This window comes from Drosophila erecta, unplaced genomic scaffold (genome assembly GCF_003286155.1).
Source record: "Drosophila erecta strain 14021-0224.00,06,07 unplaced genomic scaffold, DereRS2 tig00000092-arrow-pilon, whole genome shotgun sequence".
Lineage (NCBI taxonomy): Eukaryota > Metazoa > Arthropoda > Insecta > Diptera > Drosophilidae > Drosophila > Drosophila erecta.
Window position 1 is genome coordinate 7,284,843 of NW_020825207.1, and position 20,662 is coordinate 7,305,504.

At 41.3% G+C, this 20,662-nt stretch overlaps 1 protein-coding gene across 1 annotated transcript; it reads left to right on the top strand.

Moving 5' to 3' along the window:
• Nucleotides 1–4,342: 4,342 nt before the first annotated feature.
• LOC6549537 (capon-like protein) lies at nt 4,343–20,427 on the top strand. The gene is made up of 4 exons (XM_001975589.3): nt 4,343–4,992; nt 18,320–19,481; nt 19,545–19,717; nt 19,777–20,427. Exons 1-4 carry the CDS (start codon nt 4,783–4,785, stop codon nt 19,891–19,893), a joined length of 1,662 nt encoding a protein of 553 aa, XP_001975625.1. The 5' UTR covers nt 4,343–4,782; the 3' UTR covers nt 19,894–20,427.
• Nucleotides 20,428–20,662: the final 235 nt, after the last annotated feature.

Below are 20,662 nucleotides of genomic sequence, written 5' to 3' on the forward strand. Positions count from 1 at the left end.
AAGCTCCCATCAGTCAGCGAGATGGTGGAAAACATTGCCCCTCGGTCTGATGAAGATGCGCGCAAAACACCCAAAATCGTGTGGCAAATGGAGACAAATGATGATCAGGGCAATATCAGAAAGGAGGTAAAAAGCTGCGAAATGAACTCAGTACGACGGGTCCTTGGCAATGCCATCAGGGGTAAGGGAGGCCAGTGAAGTATTTTCGCATGCCCTATTAAACAAAAACAAAAGTGAAAAATTGTTTTCTTCTCGTTTTGGCACAACCCCTCGCCTCGGCAAATGTTTCCTCTTCCGGCCTAAAAAATCGGGGGGCTGCTTCAAGGAGTTTGAGCACACGGAATGTGTGCCAAACATGCAATATACACTCCAGTGAAGAGGGCTACACTTACATTATGTTCATTACCGGCTTATTAGCGTGATTTACCGATTGGGGGAGTGATGTGTATCCTGGGGGTGTAGAGGTAATGACAATGCGGATAAGGATGTGCTTGAATGATGAGATGTGGGCGGTACAATGGCTGGGAAAACGACTTTGAAAGCGCCATATCCCATATCCGTTTGTCAATAATACCGTGCGAATTTCTTGATGGATGTGCCGCAGGAAATTCACTTCACTTTCCAGTGCTTCCTTAGATACACGGCTTTCATTTCCCCCGCCCGCAAATTGTGATATGCAAATTTTGATTTGGGTTCGCTGGTTATTAACCATTAAGTCCATCGCCTAATGGAGGGTTTCATCTTCATTTGAAACTTGTCAATTGGCTGTCAACTTCCTGTCTGAAATTGTGAGCTGGGCCTAGCCGCTAATTAGCTGACCAGATCACAGAGATACAGATCTCACAGTATCCTCTTCGCCGGCGAGGCGCTAATTCAATTAATAATCCCTCGTTCCAGAGGGGAGTCACATACGAGTGTACTCGTAGTATAGTCAACACGCGCGATCCGTATCAGGCCGGCAATTTACACAAATTAAAACTAAACAGTTACCCTCCGTCCTGCACACTTAATTATGCAATTACTAGATAATTTTTCTTGTTCTCCGCTGCGTATTTGCTTTTATTAAACATTTGTTTTCTTCGGCGGCACGAGCTGGGGCACAAAACCGAACCGGAAACCGAAAACAGTTGCAGATACAGATACATAATCTCTCGGATACACATATGCGAGCAGCTCCCATTGGTCGAGTGTTCTCCGTACTTCTCTCTGAATGTGAGTGTGCCTATAGGTGTCTATATACCTCGTTTCGGATACACATGAGTAGGGAGTCGTTGGGGGCGTGGCACGGGTGGCACGGGTGGCACAGAATGTATCTGTCAGATACTTTGGTTGATTCTAACGCTCTGTGCTGCAGGTAGTATGTATTTTCTATAAATAAAGCAGCTCGTATAGGATTTGGTTTTTACTAAGCCAGGAGCTTTTAGTGTTAAATGTTACTCGGTAAATATTAAAATGTATTTAAATAACGGGTATAAAAATAGTTGTAAGTATCAGCCTATGATGTTTTAAAGTATCTAACCTTAACAAATAGCTCTACATAATTTTTAGAATGGTTTATTAATCCAGCCTGCTTTGGAAAATCCTTTATAAATTCCTAATATTCAATTTCCTTTCGTAATCCGATTTACCGCACCATAAAGACTACAATTGATTCCCTCATTGGGGAATGAACGTGCCGAAATCGGCGTTATGTAAATGGATATCGATACGCGATCATCGCAATCGCTGATTGATTGATTGCCATTCAGGGCAGGCAGCACCAAATATAAACAGCGATTGTGAAGTACAAAGGACTCTTTGGGTCAGGCATTTGCGGGCGGTTTGTTTTCTATGCGCAATTTATAAAGTTGCTGACACAATAATGGGAGCCAGGACGCGCCAAGACGCGCCAGGACACGCCAGGATCACCACACCGCATGGCACCTCCGCCTTAAATTCTCGCGAATTAATTTAAAAAGGAGCTGGAATTGTGGTCCCGCTGCTGCAGCGCATTCGAAAAGTATTGTGTTACCAGGAGCTGCCGGGAGCTGGCAGCCAGGATCGGCACAGGAATTGGGTTCGGCATCGAGATCGGGACCAATGGCAGCGGGATCCGGCGAGCGTCCCAAGTTTGCTCGCCTTGATAAGACATAAAAGGTCCTCCAGGACAAAGGACCTCCTCGGGCCCGGCAATTGCCCAGCCATTTCCTCGAGCGTGTTTATGCTTTGCGCCTTCTTATCCCTCGATTTCTTATCACGGCAAAGAGATCAAATTTCGAGAGGGAGCAAATCGAGGATAACAAGAGGGAGAGAATGGATGCCGCTGGGAAAGGATGTGGCGAAGGATGAATCCCAGTTCGCCAGGCTCCTTACAAAAGCTTCAGGAGGCGGGCAGAAGTCATTCAGAATATGCAGTAATTACTTTACAAACCACAGACACAAGTCTTAAAAACTCTAAAGAATTTATTGGACAGTTCCGATGTCTAACAGTAGTTATTGTTATCACTTTTTATATTGGGTAAGTTTACTTATAGGTGCAAGAATAAGGAAGAAGGAGTTTAAGAGGCCTTTAAAAGTTCCCAAAAGATATATTCTGAAAAAGAAAAGCGTCTCCCACAAAATTTCCGACAAATCCATAAGAAAATAAGAAATCTTACAAATTGCCATAAACGGTACAAAGTCAACGTTCTCTATATAGATGGTATTACACAATCAGATGCTGTTGCTGTGACCCTTGGTAGCGCCTGAATAAAATCGTTTACCCAGAACCCGACAGATAGTGAGACCTTAATTAAATGTTCGTTGTCTGAACAGGAATTTTGGTTCGTTTCGGTTTCTGTGTTAAGTTGTTCTAAGTACGCTGCTTTTATGACCCACACAGAAGTACATATGGCCAAGTGCCAGGGCTCCAAGATGATAATGATGATGGTGGTGGACAGCAACGGACAAGTTTCACAATTTGCTCGCGGGTTTATCATGTCCAGAGCGCGTTTTGACCTCTTGGCGAGTACGTGCCTGGCCTCAGAGTGTGACAAACTTGTTTCATTTTTTTGCTGGGTAACAGAGTAGTGGCCTGTAGTTGTTGCTTTTATGACTTAATGCCGCGTACGCAGCGCAATTTCAATTACATGGTGAACCCAACAGGCCGCAAAACGGTTTACATGCCTACATTGGGCCAACGCAATATAGATATAGACCAGCTCCCCGGCAGTCCAAGCACTTTCATTTCGAGATGGACGGAGAGGGAGCTGGGAGCGGGAGCGGGAGCGTGTTGTAAGACCTTCGACCGCGGCCAGGTGCCAAATTTGACAGGCGAACGCCTCGACTCGCGCATAATTTATGCCCATCAAGAAACCCCAAGAACTGGAAAGGAGTGGCTTTAAGTTGACCCGGCCTCCGGAGCTGAAGAAGTAGTCAGCCTGCGGCACGTGGCCAACTTTATGATTTCTCGCCTTTCGGTTGCGCTGGGCAGAGTGGGTTCGTAGCTGTATCTTCACTAGGAGCGTGCATTTTTGATGCCCCTTTGGCGGTGGCGGAAGGCCGGAATTTAATCAAGTGCTGTAAGTGGTGCAAATGGACCAAATTAAACTTTCAGCAAATTGGCGAAAAGTGGTGCAAGTGCAACGAGCTGCAACTGGGGATAAATTCACACCAGACTCATTTTTACACCCGTTAGTCGTAAATTAAAAGGGTATACTATATTCGTTGTTAAGTATGTGGCGTGAAACTTTTCAGACCGTGTAAAGTATAAAAGTCGAGAAATCGGGAACTATAAAAGCTGTGGGGTCTCTTAGGATGCGGGGTTTCCCCAGAATGCATGAATTTGTTAGGAGGATGAAAAAATTAAATAATTTAATCGTAATACATTTTACTATGATCTATGTGTCTACATATATGAAAAGAATTTATGAACAACCATTTCAGAACTTTTTGCTGCTTTTCCTCAAAAATCTTGTAGAAAACGAAATGTGTGCCATTTACTTACATTTACTTTACATGTTACTTATTTGACATGGTTCAAGTCCATGCTTTTCAAAATGCCTCTCAACGGTTGCTTAAATTGGGGTGGCAACTCCCAACATGTATACATTCGGTTATTTTATATTTACCCCTATAAGAAACGAAAAGTTAGTTAATTAATCCTTTGACATAATGCCTGTTCACAGTTATTTATAAAAATGCCTGCAATATAATGTTTGATGTAGAAAGCTAAAGCAATTAAACATTGCAATATAATAGTTATCCCTGTTAACCACATTGCCACTCCGTTAACATTGCAAACATTCAGAGTTGCCAGATCACTTTTCATCTGATGTTACCAGGAACAGTTTCTGTGAAGATTTTTTAGGGAATTTCCAATCTGTCGCGGTATTTTACCCTTCGGTCACACTGCATCGCGATAACCGATTGCTGTAGGCAATCAACCTCCTGATATCGGAGACAGTCGACAAAAAAATTGAACGGTTGTGGGTGTATGCTATGTTCGATTGTTTTCGCTCACCAGAAGAAAACTCGTAAAATCTCGGAACACCCGCAAATGCCTTTCGACTTCTTACTCGAGGGGATTGTGAATTGCACTCGACGTATCGAACAACATTGAGCGGGAAAGTGATTTAAAGGACTCGTTGTTGTTGTTGTTATTATTATCAAGCTCTGTGAAGATATAAATAAGGAAGAGGAAGAAGAACATCGAAGTGTTTTGCTAGTGAAGTGAGAAGTAATATAGAAAGATAAAGAGAGTGAAGGATAAGGAGAGCAAAGCATCAATTACCGTTATCAGCTAACCGGCAATAACACAAAATCATGTTGATCTCGTGCAAATGCTCGAATTTCGTTGCTTCGACTTCGAAATTGCAGCGCAGCAACAGTAGCAGCGGCACAGGGGGCCGCGTGGGCGGCGCAGAGGTCGCCAGCGGCGAAGTACCCACCGCGATCCTCCTGTCGCAGGTGTTCCAGCAGAAGTATGCAATGGACTTCGTCTTCTACGGCCATATCTTGGAGTTCTTCAAGCACGTAAGTCTCACTGTACTATAGCCGCTATATAGCCGTAGTTCGTCAACCGATTATCGCTAGCAGCCAGAGCAGGATGGAGCATGTATTGATTGGGGGGTAGGCGAAGGCAACAACGGCGCAGCATAAAAAGCAACAACAATGGGCTAAAGGCCTATGCTGGGACACTAGTGTGCGCTCTGTCGCTCCCTTTGCGGGCACACAGTACAGATACGATTGAAAGGACCAGAAGGAAAAGAATACACAGTTTCCTCAAGAATATGTACATTCATAATCCGTTAAAACATTGTTATAACCAAAAAATGTAAACACAAACAAAGCATATAACTAAAGTGGAGCATACCAAGATTCAAATATAACTTTAAAGTAACTTTTTTGCGCTGAAGATGCTAATTACTTGTATGGAGCTAGCTTAACTTAAAAGTACACTTTATTTAGTTGAATTAATCAAGGTAATTGCTAAGCGAAATTCACTGTATTTGCGTTGTTGCGTTGTGTGTGTTTTTATTATCGTTCTTTATGTTTTGTGCGCCGGCCTATGGCTTTTGCTTTTGCTTTTTGCCGTTTCTGCCTGTGCCGCCTATTCTCACACACACAAAACAAACATAGGCCTATGCATATGTACATATGTAGGCCTGGAACCGGGAATAGGAATGGGAATGCGAATGGAATGTAAGGGAAGGGAAGGGAAGGGGATGGTCTGTGAAGGGATGTAGGGAATATGGAAGGGCAAGAAGAAATAGGGTCATCCATTCGCTCATGGGAAACTCTACTCGTGAGGAATCCTCACATTTTCTGGTTTATTTTCGGTCTGCCCAAGTGCAGCTCGCATCTTTCTTCTGCTCCCTGGCGTTTCCCTCCCCCCTCTCCCACACTGCCCTCCCTTTCCGCACCTGTTTATCATTCGCTCCTCCTTTTCAAGCAGGAGCACCCTGTTCTTGTTCGGTATTCTCTTCGCCAACCTGATCGCCGGTATTTTTAGTTTCCTGCGTCAGCTTCTGTTTCACTCGCCTTATTTTTCCCGTTTTTATTCGCGTTTTTTTATGATTTATTCGCTCTTGCTTTTCATTTGTCACACCCTCAGCAAGTAATTTGCATAATTTCGTTTAGTAAATTTTCAGTTCGGCTTCGCTTTCCCAAAAACGTCACAAAGTTACAAAGGGGTTGGCATTCAGGGGTTAAGCGAAGAATATTCCAGTTATGGAATTCGGAAGTTGTGTGTTAATGGTTAATAAAGTCCCAAATTTATTTCCTTCTTGCAAAAGAAAGGGTGTCACTAGAAAAAAATATAAATATACACCTGGAATTATTTATTTGTAAACCAATTATTAAATTATGAAAAAGAACAGGTAGAACTTACAAGCATATCTATATATTATACATGTACATTTGATTTTATCAAATTATACATGTATCTGTACATAAAGTGCAAAAGTATAGATCACCAATTTGTCCATTAGTCCTTTCTTAAATTCACAATTCTTTTGTTTAATTCTTTTGTTTTAAACAGGGATTTCTTGAAAAACCTCATGTTTTCTGGGTTGTGACTGAAGTTGTTTTTAATTGTTTCCTTTTGTAACTCAGTTGAAAATAAATGAACTGGTAAATTTCCAAACTTGAATTTATCAACTCTTATAAGTATCAAAACTAATAAAAACTAATTTGTTTTGCTAATAAATCAATGAATAATGTAAGCGATATGAAGGTTTAATTATAGCCCTTTCCTTTTGAAATGCTTGCATGACAATTCTTATCTAATATAAAATAAATGATTAAACTACTAACAAATAGCTCATAAGCAATCTTTAAGGAAATATCCAGGTTGTTATCTTGGCATTTAAAATTTCCATTAGGAAATATGAATTTATTTAAGTTCATAATCGAATGGTTAATATATTTATATTGAAATTATGTGCATAAATTCGGATCATAAGTGTATTAATTGAGAAGGTTAACTGGTTCTTGAGTAGTTGACATTTGCAAGCAAATAATACTTTGGTGGGCCCCGCAGTATAAGAAGTTATCCCCTCACTTTTTCTGCCCGCAATTGTTGTTATTATTAAGTTGTGCCGAATTTTTCCATTTTTCGTTTTCTTTCGTTTTTTGTGCTACCTTATCCATTTAACAAAATAAAAACAACCGAATATCTGCGTCATCGCCGCTTGTCTTGTTCCCACTTTTCAAGGTTAAATCTCCCTATCCCCCTTTCTTTCTCTCTGTCTCCGTTTTATCCCCTCCTTCGGTCACGGTACTCGTCACATTTTGACAGCCACTGGAGTTGCTGGTCCGAGGTTTGACAGCCAGTGGGTGGATAGGGTCTCAGGAGGATCATGCCACCATTGTAATTGCTTAGTTTTCACAGGTCATATTCCCAGCTCAAAGCTCAAATATAATTAAATATTTTTTATTTCGAGTAGACTCATTGACTCATTAATATTGGAAAAATCGGTTATCGTGGTGCTTGCACAAAAGTGCCTTCACCGCACGTTTGTAACTCGAGTGCTGTATTTATTGTAATGCAAAATTGAATTGTCCAATACGGGAACGTCTTGTTAGTTTTTGTTTTTGCGGTTGGCAGATCGTCGGCTATAGCCGTTATTGTTGCTTTTGTTGCTCGGTGTGTTGTGTGTTGTGTTGCACCCACTTCAAAAGCGCTGAGGCGTGCTACAACAACAGCAACGCGGACAAATAGACCAAAAGTGTTATTTTGAATAATTCAAAGCTCACAACAAAACTAAAAACGAAATGAAAACAAAGCAAACAAATTGTGCAACTACTTCGAAACTCAGATACGCTATCTTCTCAGATCCACTCACTTTCGAAATTTCATTTATCACAGTGAAAATGAGTGTAGACATTAAAAATTGTATTTTATAAGTTAGGAATATTAGTTTAGAGTATTAGAATATTATAAGGTATTATAATATTATATTAAACTTTGTAAAACCCCAATGTTTCTGAGCAGGCAAACATAAAACTGTAGTGCATCTAAAATAAGTACCTCGCAGCTGATGAGTTAGTTTCGATATCATTGATCAGGGTATAACTGTTATTCAAATACACATCGCAGCATATATGTATGTATGTATGCCACAAGTATGAGTCTGTATGTATAAATCAGTATGCAGACTCGTGTGTTTATATGTATACACTCTATGTAGAGCCAAAACGGAACGCTTTTAGAATAAATTACGAAACCAGCGACAAAACACAAGCAAGAAGTAAAAAGCACAAAGAGCGGTCGAGAGGGTTGGGTGCGCGGGGCGGTGCGGTGCGAGGGGCAAAGACGAAGGCGGAGGCAGAGGAAGAACAACAACGGCCGAGCCGAAATACAAAACAAAAAACTTGTTTATAATTCTTTCCCCCATCCCTTGCCAGTATATATATTTTTTTCGAGTGTGTATTGGACTGTGTTTGTGTGTGTGTTGGATAAACAAGTTTTCGAGATTTCCAAATGCGGCCGGCCGGGTACTGGACCGCCGTAAAGTCGACGGAGTAGTCCGGCCATCGGAAGAGGGGAGGGGGGGACTCCAAAAGGCCCACTGGGCGCCCAAGGAGGGGGAGTGGCTCCAAGAGCCGCTCACTCGAAGAAACTGCAAACGATATCAGTAGTGCCATACTGCTAGCTAAATAATAAATTCGTAATCCTTGGGGATTCGATTATTTATTTATGAGCCTTTACGATAAAAACAACTTCATATCAAAATAAATATTCGTATTGCTTCTAGTTTTGAAAAAATCTCAAGTGACTAACACTTAACGTGCACTATCTGATACCCTGTAAACTCGCACCCCTCTTGATTAAGTTATTATAGTAAATTGGTTATAATTTTGTATTCATAGTAGTTTCTTGTCATGGTTAATACAAATTTCAATGCTATTCCATGTTTTGCCATGTGTAGGCGCACAAAAGGCAGCCATAAAAACCATGCATACATACGTTTGTATATTGAAAGCCGGGTAGGGGGTCACTAAGGCATAAATGTGCGGACCGCTGGCGAATGGCTTTTTGGGGCCCACTTGATGGGCAAGTTGACAGTCGGAGCACCATCCCCACAACTCAGCCCCCCATCTCCGCATCTTCCATCTGCCATCCCTACCCATAAAAGCTCTCCACTGCGTAGGCCTCGAAATGTTTAAATTATGAATTTATGCATAAAATTTGTTGAAATGCCGGACGACGACATATGGGCAAGATGTGTGATGGGCCATTACAAGGCTATGCTTGAATTTAGTCAACTCGAACTTCCTAATGACTTGTGTAACACAAGTGAAATTGACTGACAATAGTGCTCGCCAACTCGAAACGCACTTAAAGTGGTGACATCTGTTTGTAATTATGATTGTTTTAAAAAACAAAACACTCAATTATACTTTATGATTTTGCCATGAATAGAATGGTTATTGTCAACAAAGCGAATTAAATGTGTTCATCATATTATTTATTACAGCTATTAAGTTGTTACAAACAGGAGATTTTAAACTTTATGGGACAACATTAAATACAAAAAAAATCTTGTAAACCGAGTGTACCATTATTGCACATTCCTTTAGATAGTTCAGTGTGGATGGACTGAAACTAAGTCATTTACTAAATGAATTTATGTATCTTGCAGTTTGTTTGCCATCGCCTCTTAATCCAGCACTAAGTAGCTGTGATTGTGAGCACGCCCCTTATCAATTTTGATTGCCCAGCGCCCACACACACTCACACACGCACACCTACCTAGACGTTTTTTCTAGGTTATCAAACGGTAAAAACGCGACGACACAAATACTGATACTCCCTGCTACTTTTCCATATAGTATAGAGTATATATAAATTGATTGCTGCCAGTCGCGCTGTCGTCAATCGATGTCTGCCTTCAGTTTTGCCTTTGCAAGTCGCTTATTTATGATTAGAGCCCTTAATCAGTGGGACTCGCTTTCCTCCGCCCTATTTACAATCACCTGTGGAAATTGGTTAATTGAAAATAAAAACAAAACGATCTCTGAATGGGCCGAGAAACAGGATTGATGAATAAAGCTAAAACAAGAGACAACAACTGCATTCATATGCTAATGCCCATGTGTTTATTTTTAGCCCAGTAAATCGCGTTATGAAACCGAAAACCGTTTTCCAATCCACCGATTCCACAAAACAAATACCAAAAGACAGCAAATCCCAAGCACGAGTTATCAATCAGTTTAACTTATATTTTCCTCATGTGGGGGGCAGTAGAATATAAGGCGCGGCTGCAGTGACAACGTTTGTGTACTCTAAAAATAGCCATTATCAAATGTAAAGTCTGTGAATCGAGGCGGTTTGCATGGGCTTGTGTAACAATAATAGTAAGTGGAATGATAAGTGGGCCCGACTTGGCAACGAGAAATCACTAGTACATTATCGAAAATCAGGCGAGTTGGGCTTAATTGCAAAAACAAAAAAGAGACCTTAAAAAACCAATAAACAATGGTGATGAAATGTGTCTATGAAATTAATAATAATACCTGTCTTAATGTTATATATTTGTTTAAAAAATATATTTCCTACCCAAACTGTGAGTTTTACTCTCGCCTTCTGTGGATGGGCCATCTTAAAATTAGAGTGAAATTGTTGAGGTTGTATTCTATACTTTTCACTAAGTTGTAGCTATGTATTGATGTGCCAATTGGATTATATCTTTTAGATTGACTGTTTATGGGATTTGTTCCATTTACTGACTTCTTGAAAAGCAGCAAATCATCCCGAGCAGGAAATTGCCATTTTGATATGGCAAGGTCAGTGTTTCAGGGTCCCAAAAGAATACACTGGTCAATCAGAGTTAGCCACCCCTTTAACCCTGCATAAATATATGAAAAAATACATATATGACCAGCTGCTCGCAGCGCGCGTGTCGTTTAATTGAAAACCAATGTTAATCTTTAACAAATATAACCTTGAAGGCTGCCGCAGTCGATTGCCGTACCGTAATAAAGCCCACTCTTCAGCCACTCCACCGAACGAACTGACCAATCTTAGATCCAATCTAATGAGCCTGGCCCTTGCTCGTAAACTCTTAACCTTTTCCATGGGCCTTGTATGTACTTGGCTACATATGTACTTGTATGTACATATGTGCATATGTAGGTACTGAGTGCCATACAAATGCGCACTGCTCGACGCTCTCGTGTAAACAGAACTATAAATTCTTGAATTGAGAAATCGCCAGGCGGCTAAAAATAAAAGAAAATAAAGCGAAAACACCTCTTCTTGGCTACCGAGCAATGTTCAAAATATCTAAACGCGAATAATTTATTTTGCGTGTGCAAGGAGGGATGAAGAATGCCAAAAGGGGTGTTATTTTGGGTCGGGGGGTTGATTTGATTCTCTGATTTGATTTTTCTTCTTTTTTTGGTCGATCACGTTTAGCATGCGTGATTTTTTCGGGCGAGGGGTTAATTTCATTGCTTCCCCCCAATTATGATGTCTTGGCATAAATATTTGCTCTGAGCCACAACCCAAAGCAACCAAAAAATAGAAATAATAGTAGTGGCCAGGCGAGAAACAAATAAATAATGAAAACTGTGTCAAATGTGCGGCCACAAAGATTTGTTTACTTCGGATAAACACGAAGCAAGGGGTCTGAATTTGATACGCAAATAGGAGTGAAAAATTCAACAAATACACGAGGAAAAAGTAGTTTTCGATAATTTTAAGGAATTGCTCAGAAAAAAAGTTCTAAGATGGAAATCAACTTAGGCAACTTATACACATGAATTCTAATATGCTTCTTTTCGATCATCAACCTCTGGTACACCCAATATTCTTGAAATAATTTAGTTCTTATTTTTTCATAGTGTTGGTATGCTTATCAATATTTGATTGGCTTGTAGTTCTTACGACTGGAAAAGCTATAATTGGATCGTTTGCACAAATAATCATGTCTTATCACAACTCTATAATTCGGTAGCTCTGAAAATAGACCCAGGTCGCGTTTTGGGATCGCCAGAGGTGATCTCATTATTCTAGTAGGAATACATATATGTATGTACATAGCTGACCGTATATTTATATTGTTATTTATATGGCCGGTTTGAGTGTGTATAAAGCTAAAGCGAGTAAACTAACAATTAACAGCAGACGTTGGGCAGGCCCGAGAATGCCGCCATCTTTGCTGTTTGCTTATTAAATTTGAGTTGTAGCCGGCTGTGCGGTGCGCTGGGCAAACAAAATCCACGGCAACGTAAATTTGTTTGTCAAAGTTTTTAGATAACACTGGCACACCTACCTACCCATAGTCCCCCAGTCCCCAACCAATCTTCAACCCTTTTACCCCTTCTGCCCCCTGCTCGCTCACTCCGTTCGAAGTCTGCTTAGCACTGCCGATGGGCAAACATTGTTGCGCTCAATTTACTGTTACACACTGGGGGAAAATAATGAGCTCATTTGGCTGTATAAAACGTATAAAAAAAAGTTCGTAACGATTAATTACAGATGTTGATAGCATAATAATAGCTAAGCATCCTATTATTTAAATCAAATAACTCCATAAGATTTTACAATTTGTTTGTTGTTGGAATTTTTGTAAAGTAGCTTATTCAGTACTATATTCGAATTTTAATATTCATCTTAGCACACTGCTTTTGTGTTAATGAAACAGAATGTTTACTGGTTAAGTTGCCACAAAAATCTTGTTATAGTATGTTTTTTAATCTTAACAAGTTTAGAATCAGTTCGGTAAGTAATATAAGTACCTATGTACATAGATTTATTTTCATGAGTAGGCAATCGAGCTACGACTCATTTCAGCACATTTATTTACTTAAAAAAAATGTTTAATCTGTAGGCGGGGAGCACACGTGTGCACGTTTCCCTAGCTTTTTTCCAGTTCCTCATTCTAATCCCGATCGAAATATATATCTTCTGGGAGCAGGGGTCCAGGGGGCGTGTGAGGGGCGGGGCGGGTGGCACTCTGGCTGGCGAGACTATATGCGATGTTTTGGGTCTGGGGCCTTATCAGATTTTGTTTTCAAACGACATTGAATGATACGCTTTTTTTACTATTTTTCCCTTTTTTGTTTTTTCGTAGATAAGGCAACATTTTACTAGGGAAGTGTGAATGAGGGAGGCGGGTGAAGGGAGGGGGTAAACTTGGAAAACAATGAGCTTAAATTGGTTTAGAAAGTTGAACATGACAGCAATTAATTTTGTAATACGTGTACGATCTGTAGTAAAAGCTTGGCAGATAATTAATTACAAAACCGCAATTTAAGTGGATTGGCAGTTAAAATTAATAAACAATCACATAAACACTAGTCGAGATAGGCATCATTTTGAAGTCTTTAAAATATAACTTTTATAGCGAAACTGCCCTATATGTAAATCTTGATACGATTCAGAAACGAACCCATTTTAATGGAATACGTATATTGGCCCTTTAAATTGTGAAAACAATTAATCCCAATCAAGAAACAAACCCAAAACCCTAAATATTAGGCCCATTAGATGGCTGAAAAAGAAAAACAAAGACAAAAAAAAAACAAGTTTCGACCAACAAGTGACCCAAAGACACTTTTATGGGGGGCTTAAATCGGACTAAGGCGACCGAGTGACTCAGAAAGAACCCAAGAAACAAGAAGCAAGAAACGGAGGAGCACAACAAAAGCCCTAGATGGAGGGACTGGCCAAATCGTAAGCCCGCCGATTGGTAGTGGAAATTTTTCAAAAACCAATGGTGGTGGTGGAGCGCGGCAATACAAATTGGCATCGCAATCCGCAGAGCGAAAACGCCCAGCAAGCGCGTGTGTCCCCAGCTGTCTAAAGTTGTTTATGATAATGGCCAACGAGCGACGGCGACGTATCTGAGCGAAATGTGTTTGCTTTTTTTCGACACAAAATAAAAGAGGCAAAACTAAAACTGAAAAAAATCCAAAGAGGAAGAAGAGGGTATTAAATTGTATTATTCGTGAGCAGCGAGGCGAACACCAAGTCGCACCCCAGAGCGAACCCACCCCACCTCCTCGCAATCCCCATTTCGAGGGGGATCCAAATCTATAAAAGATTATTTTCGTAGTTTCTTTTGCCAGTTGATTTGTTTACAACTTATTTGCTTTTTGGCTCAGTTTCGGTTTCTGCCGATGAAACGCAACAAGACGAGTTATCTCAAAGCTATAAAAAAAAGTAAAATCCAATGAAAATAGAATTAGAAATGGAAAACAAAACAAAGGAAAATGCGTCAATCGGCCGCCGGATGATTGTTATTTTCTCTTCTTTCGATCATTTTTTTTCGGCCAAAGGTGTGCCAGCCACGGATGATTGACGACCTGATTGATTGGTAATTAACGAAGGTGCCACTTGCAACAGGTTAATGCCCCCCTCCATGCATTTTCACCCCCCACCCCCCGCCTTCTGTTAGACTTTCAAGTGTGATATCAGACCAATACGAGATGAACTGATAAGCAAATGATTATCGCACAGGAGAATAACATAATAATTCAAAGGGCTTAAGGCACCAAGTGTTTGTTCACCATATCTTTATTTGCGTACCATCTTTATCTGGGCCGTTAAGGGAAAAATATTGTATTCGATGTGTTACAAACAGCTAATTTCTCTTCCATTGGACACAGTTTAATGCGTTTGTTTTTCACCAAGTCAATAACGCGGCGAATTGATATGCAACAAAATATACAAGTGGAAAATGATAGGGTTAGTCGGCGGCGACCACGAGAAGGTAGGCAGAACCATTAGGCACATCAAGTGTCGCGCCACAGGCTTAATTAATGCCGGGCAATCAATTAAACTACACAGCCGCCTCGCGCAACAACAAATTAATTATGCAGCAATGTGCAAAATGCGAGAAATTATTACACACATACATATGTACATTCTGCTCTAAAGTTGTTTGTTTTATGGGAATCGTTCTGGTTGCATAAGCAGAGGCGGGAATATGCATTATTTCCAGACACCACCACTCCGCTGATATGAATTTCAATTGCCTCAGCCTATAAACGGCAGAAAAAATCCAAATAAAATAGATACAGGCCAGGCAATTGAAGTGCGCTAGGGTTTCGATGATAGCAAACAGCCTAGGAGCCGTCATCATTTGCTTTGCAGCATAACTGAACAGCAGAATCACTTGATAGCTCCATAATAATGCATTTGTATTTCCCGTCCCACATTGCCCGAACATAACTCTCAAGTTATAGTCGACTTTACGGCCACATTATGTAATTATATAAGTACATACATCTGTGCTAGCACGGAGAAGGTAAAGTTTCAGTTGCTTTCGTACCAAGCCAAAGTTGTATTCACATATGGAGTATACGAAGTTAAAAAAAGATTTATAAATCTAATCTAATTAATCGCTATAGTTTCTGAGCTTCATCCAAGTGTCAATAAATTAAAACAGCATGTTTTTGTTTGCAATAATCCACGGACTACCGCTGACAGTTGGACAACGTTTTCGACAGTTGGCACCAATGCAATTGATTCCGTCTAGATTGCATACATTACCTAAATGTCGCGATTCAATTAAATCGGTTTATACTGATTTCCGATATGCGAAGAGCGTGCGGCTGAGTTACGTGCTCCTTGGCGCGTTTCCTCTGGCGATTTTGCATCTCTTTCGGCCAGCCGATTGCCATCTCATTCAGAAGCTCATCCAGCAAGAACACGCCATGTTTTATTTATTATTATTTACTTTGTTTTTTGTTTTTTTTTTTTCGGCCAGAAGACGCGATTACAATTAATCAAATGCCGGGCTGGCCATAAAGCAAATGGTCATACGTCAAAGTCGAACGTAAACGGTTATTTAATTAGCTAACAGCCACTGGTTCCGGCCACTAGGTGGCGCCACAGCATAATTAGCAGGACAGCGCAGACATTTCATTTCAATTACGCTAGAGTCGATCATTCCAACATGCAGTTAGGTTAATTAAGCAATCCAATGAAGTGACGACGACGACGACGAGAACTACTATTGCCTTCAATTGTTGTCATTGCAGTCTGAAAGTCACTGAGAAGAGTCATTGACATTTGGCAGATCGCGAATTGCGGGAGAGGCGTAATCGAATGCAAAATGTTTGGCAAGCAAAGGGTAAACTGAATGGGAGGGCAAGGTAATTCAGCTATGCAGAATGGCTATGATGACAGTTTGTCTTAAATCATAACTGATAATGTCCGCCGTTTGGGGCCCGTCAAACGAGTCAACAAAAACACCCACCTTTGGTTTAGCCAGGCTGTGCCATAAAACCATAAACAAAGCTCAAAAATCCAGAATGAATGATGGATGGCGATCAGCAAATGATCGATAGATTAGTTACCCTAGATTCGCATGGCGAGAAACTTTCCATTCAAGATAGATACTCAATTTGGAAATGTGTTCTAATCTTAATTACGCGTTCCCAGCAGATCAAATCATAAATCTAAAAGCATAGTCGCGTATGTACTCTTTTAACAAATAACACGTATCTTATCAGTACCTCAATCGAACAAGCATAACGACTCATTCCGCCAAAATCACCAGCTTACAGGGTATCAGCGAAACAAATTAGCAGCAAGAACAACAAGTCAGTCGGGTGTTGCGGTTACGAAAACAGCCATAAAACTGCAATTTTAAGCCGAGCAAATAGGCTTGAGCCCATAAATATGTTTATGCGTTTGCCAGCAATAATATATAATATCAGCCAAGTGCCAAAACACTTGACAACAATGCATTTGCTGTGTCACATTTTAGTGCCTTTTCGGTTTCATTCATATAATTATTGCCGCCGACTGACTGGGTCCGATTAGATATTACCGCACTCGCTGTAAACAAGTTCGGAATTTGCATTGAAAACAATATTTTTTGAGTGGGTGTGACCGCAACTTGTTATTGTCCGAAATGGATGCGAAAACAAATTTCCAAATAAAGATGAACGAATGCAGCTGCAACTTTAATATGCCGGAAATTGAGCTGCCAGCTAAGTTTATAATACTATCAGCCTTTTGACTCCTCGTTTTAGTTCAAGAATTTAATTAAATAAAGATTTGAAACTTCATTCAATGTGAGGCTGAGCATGACTCCAACCCTGTTTTAGTTAATAATAGAACAAACATTAAAATTATATGTGATTAGGTCCGACATTTGAAACTTTATTCAATGTGCGGGCACGATTGTCCCTTGAATGCAATAATTATCGAAGAGCATGACCCATACCAAAGACTAGAATAATACTGTTCAATAGGACAAAGCATTTAAATGATATGTGATCAGGTCCGAGATGATCTTTTATTTTCCCTGCCCACCTGGCAAAAGTGATGATGGTTATATGGAAAACGATGCTATGCGATTCAGAAGCGCTGAGCTGACGGGGGCAACGTTGTATTTGATTTCTGTTGACGTTTGCACTTCGTACGTTAATTCAATTTAATTCGGTGTATCTACGTGTGCGAATGGTTGTTTGTGCACTTGTGTCCAGTGTCGCTCCCACCCGCTCCTCGGATCGCCCTGGGTTCCTCATTGTCCAAGTTATATGAATATTACTTGATTGTGTTGGACGCCAGTGTCAAATTTAGCCAAGCACGTCTATAATAAGTGTTTTTCTCTCTTGTGCCAGTCGGCCAACACGTGCTACGATTCCAAACATGCCGGAATTATTTTGCATAAGTGGGGGAATTTAACTATATAAATCAGAGGGACATTATGACGGTGGATATTTAAGTTTTATTGTCAGACCGACTTATATGTTTCTATTTTGGCATTCGAAAGCCAGACTATTTTAATCGATTCAGCGATATCATGAACTTGTTTACCCATCATCACATCTTCTGTTGTCATGGTGACATGACAAGCAGAGTAATTCAAGTCTTTTTGTCGCTTGCTATTTGGCACCCCAGCATCAACATCATTTTGCCATTGCACTAATTGTTTGTTGTTTTCGTGTTCATCAGCGGTTTCTTGTTTTCCGATAAGTCTTCCCACAATCGGGTGCCGCACTCGAAATGAACATAATTGACAAATTTGCACTTGAACTACTGTGCGGCGGGGTTGTTGACTGGGTAAACAACGAAGAAAGGCTTTTCTGTCGTGATCAGAAGTGCAGATAATAATGGGGCAAATTGGTAATCCCTCTTTATCAGACATTGGCCAGACTGTGTGGAAAGTCTTATCAACTTGTTGACTAGAGGTAATACAATTTAATATGAATGTGAGGGTTGCACCTAGGGAAAGCTTAATACCCCAAATCCATAACCACTTTTTGTGGTGATAAAAAGTGTAAAAATATTAGAATGATCTATTATATATTGCTTCTCTGTTTGTTTCTAGAAATGAGTCATTAAATATTTTCTTGAACAAGCATTAACATTCAACTTTCCTTGCCGTTTCAGGCCTATGGTCCCATTCCAGACCTCACCGTGGCTGTGATTAACCAGCGGGAGCTGTTGTATGGTCTCACGCTGGAAGCAGCTGGCCAGAGCTGGCAGCTGAGCCTGTGCATCAACTGCAAGGAGGTGCTGTGCGCCAAGCGATTGACGGCGGGCGCAGGAGCCACGCCCACTCTCTACCTCATTAACTGCACGCTGCTGACCAGCAGCGACGAGCTGGCTCTAAGGAAGTCCAACAAAGCCTTCTCGGAGACCTTCGAGATGCTGATCATGGATCATACAGGTAGTGACTCTGGGTCTACTGGACCCACCAGTGGATTATCCAACTCAGCATCGAGTCTGAGTATCGGGTCCCTGTCTGCTAATCCCACGGATGCCACGGTGCAAAGATTGAGAATGCTACAAGCGCACCAGCAGGCGCGATTGCAGGAAGAGATTGTGGAGACAAACGAGAGAATCGAGCGGTATACGCGCACTCAGTTCCAGTTGCTAAACAGTTTCCGAGAGAAATCGGATCAGGACTGCGCGTTGCTGTTCAAAGTTATTCGAGCATTGCCCGAGCAGGCCTCGGAGCTTCTCGATCGTGCCATGCTACCCGCCCTTGATGTGGCGGCCAATCAGCCGCAGAGTGCCACTGCCCGGCGCAGGAACACCATCAGCAGCCGGCGTGAGTTGAATGGTGGACCCACCACACCAACTACTACGCTGACACATCCGCCCAACTTCCTAACGCTGAACCAGCAGCCGCAGCAACAGTTGCAGGCGCAGCAACAGCAGCAGCAGCAGGCCCCGCAGAATGTCTCGATGGCCAGGAAGATGTCAAACTTTGACACACCTCCCGCCACCCCAGAAGCCACGCCTATGAGTGTGGGCAACAGTCCCACCTTCCGGCAGCAATCGGCAGCCGGAGGTGCTGGTGGTCCAACCACCCAGACGTTGACCACTAATGGAGTGGGTCAGTCCAGTGTTTCCGAAGATGCGGATGACTGCCTGTTCGATCTGGAGGATGTGGATGCTCCGGTGCCGGTTCAGTCTGTGCCAGTGCCTAGCTACCCGCGCAGCCTGATCTATCAGCAGCAGCATCACCACAATCCGTTCCAGCAGCTGAGCCAACAAAATGGCCTACGCAGCGTCCTGGATGATGAAACTGCGGATGAAGCTGAAGGTGAGTACTAGAAAATTATACCTCACATCAATTTTTGTTTTTACCACATTATGTCACTTACAGATGCTCTGGACCCGGATAGTTCCATTTCCATACCAGTGCGAAGTGGAGGACGTCCCAGCCATGCGCAGTTGATGAACTTTGCCCGGAGTCTGCCCATCGAGATAGCCAACACCACGCTGGCTGAAAGAGCTGCTGTGGCCAACAACAATAATTTCGGACAGGGCTGCGAGGAGGTGAGATTACCTTTGGATACCGCAAAACATATGAAACTAATGACTGATCTCTTTGGCAGGGAATGGACAACATCGACATAGCGGCCAGCATCCAAGCGCTGACCAAAAGTGTCCATGGCGAGGCTGTTTTTGGGGACTTGCCACGCCCCCGCCTGCGATCTCAGATCGAGGGCTAGCTAAGCTGGCAGGGATTTTGGAGTCACCACTACGTACACATAAATATATCAGCTCGTAATCCGCATAATTTGTTTGCCTGTCGCCTAGCCGCCTTAAAAATTGTTTTCGCTATCTGAACTAAATTAGTTGCTCAACGAAACAAGGACACACGAAGCGCCTTCCACAGACACCCACAAATTCCCACATGTCCTTCATATTACACATGAAACCACATACGCACCACCTACAAACTACCAAGTACCAATTAAGCAGACAGTTTGCAATTTCTTTAATTATACATCGCCTATAAGTTTTCTTTCATTTTTTCGGATGATCTTCGATTGGAAATGTGTATTTTCTTCGTTCGACGAGTGTACGCCTGTCATTGGCCGTTGCACATTGAGTTAACTAACTGATACTGATACTGATGATGTTGTTAGTTTATACAATGAATATTCTAGTATACATATACATTATATATATTATAAAATACAAGAATGCCATCAGCTCCAGCTGTGACACAGGCAAGACGCATCACAAAAGCGTCTAATTTATGTCTTCGATTGTTTGATTTCGGTAATGGTTTCAAATTCCTTGAACTTCAATCTTTTCTTACACAGAGAGCTAATTCCGCATAAATCTAAAACCCACGAGAAAGAAAGCAATCTATTTGGAGATTTAGCCCTACACTTTGACTATTCATGGTTATAAATCTTTAAAATAGTTAGCATACATCATAAATTGTATTATTGATCTATAGTCCAAAAAGCTTTCGTAGATTACTGTGCG

What these genes read in the sequence shown, in the direction of transcription:
- LOC6549537 (XM_001975589.3), top strand. Translation starts at nt 4,783, where the DNA reads ATGTTGATCTCGTGCAAATGCTCGAATTTCGTTGCTTCGACTTCGAAA. An exon ending in TCTTGGAGTTCTTCAAGCAC is followed by an intron (nt 4,993 to 18,319) that starts GTAAGTCTCACT and finishes TTGCCGTTTCAG; the next exon opens with GCCTATGGTCCCATTCCAGA. An exon ending in TCGGACAGGGCTGCGAGGAG is followed by an intron (nt 19,718 to 19,776) that starts GTGAGATTACCT and finishes TCTCTTTGGCAG; the next exon opens with GGAATGGACAACATCGACAT.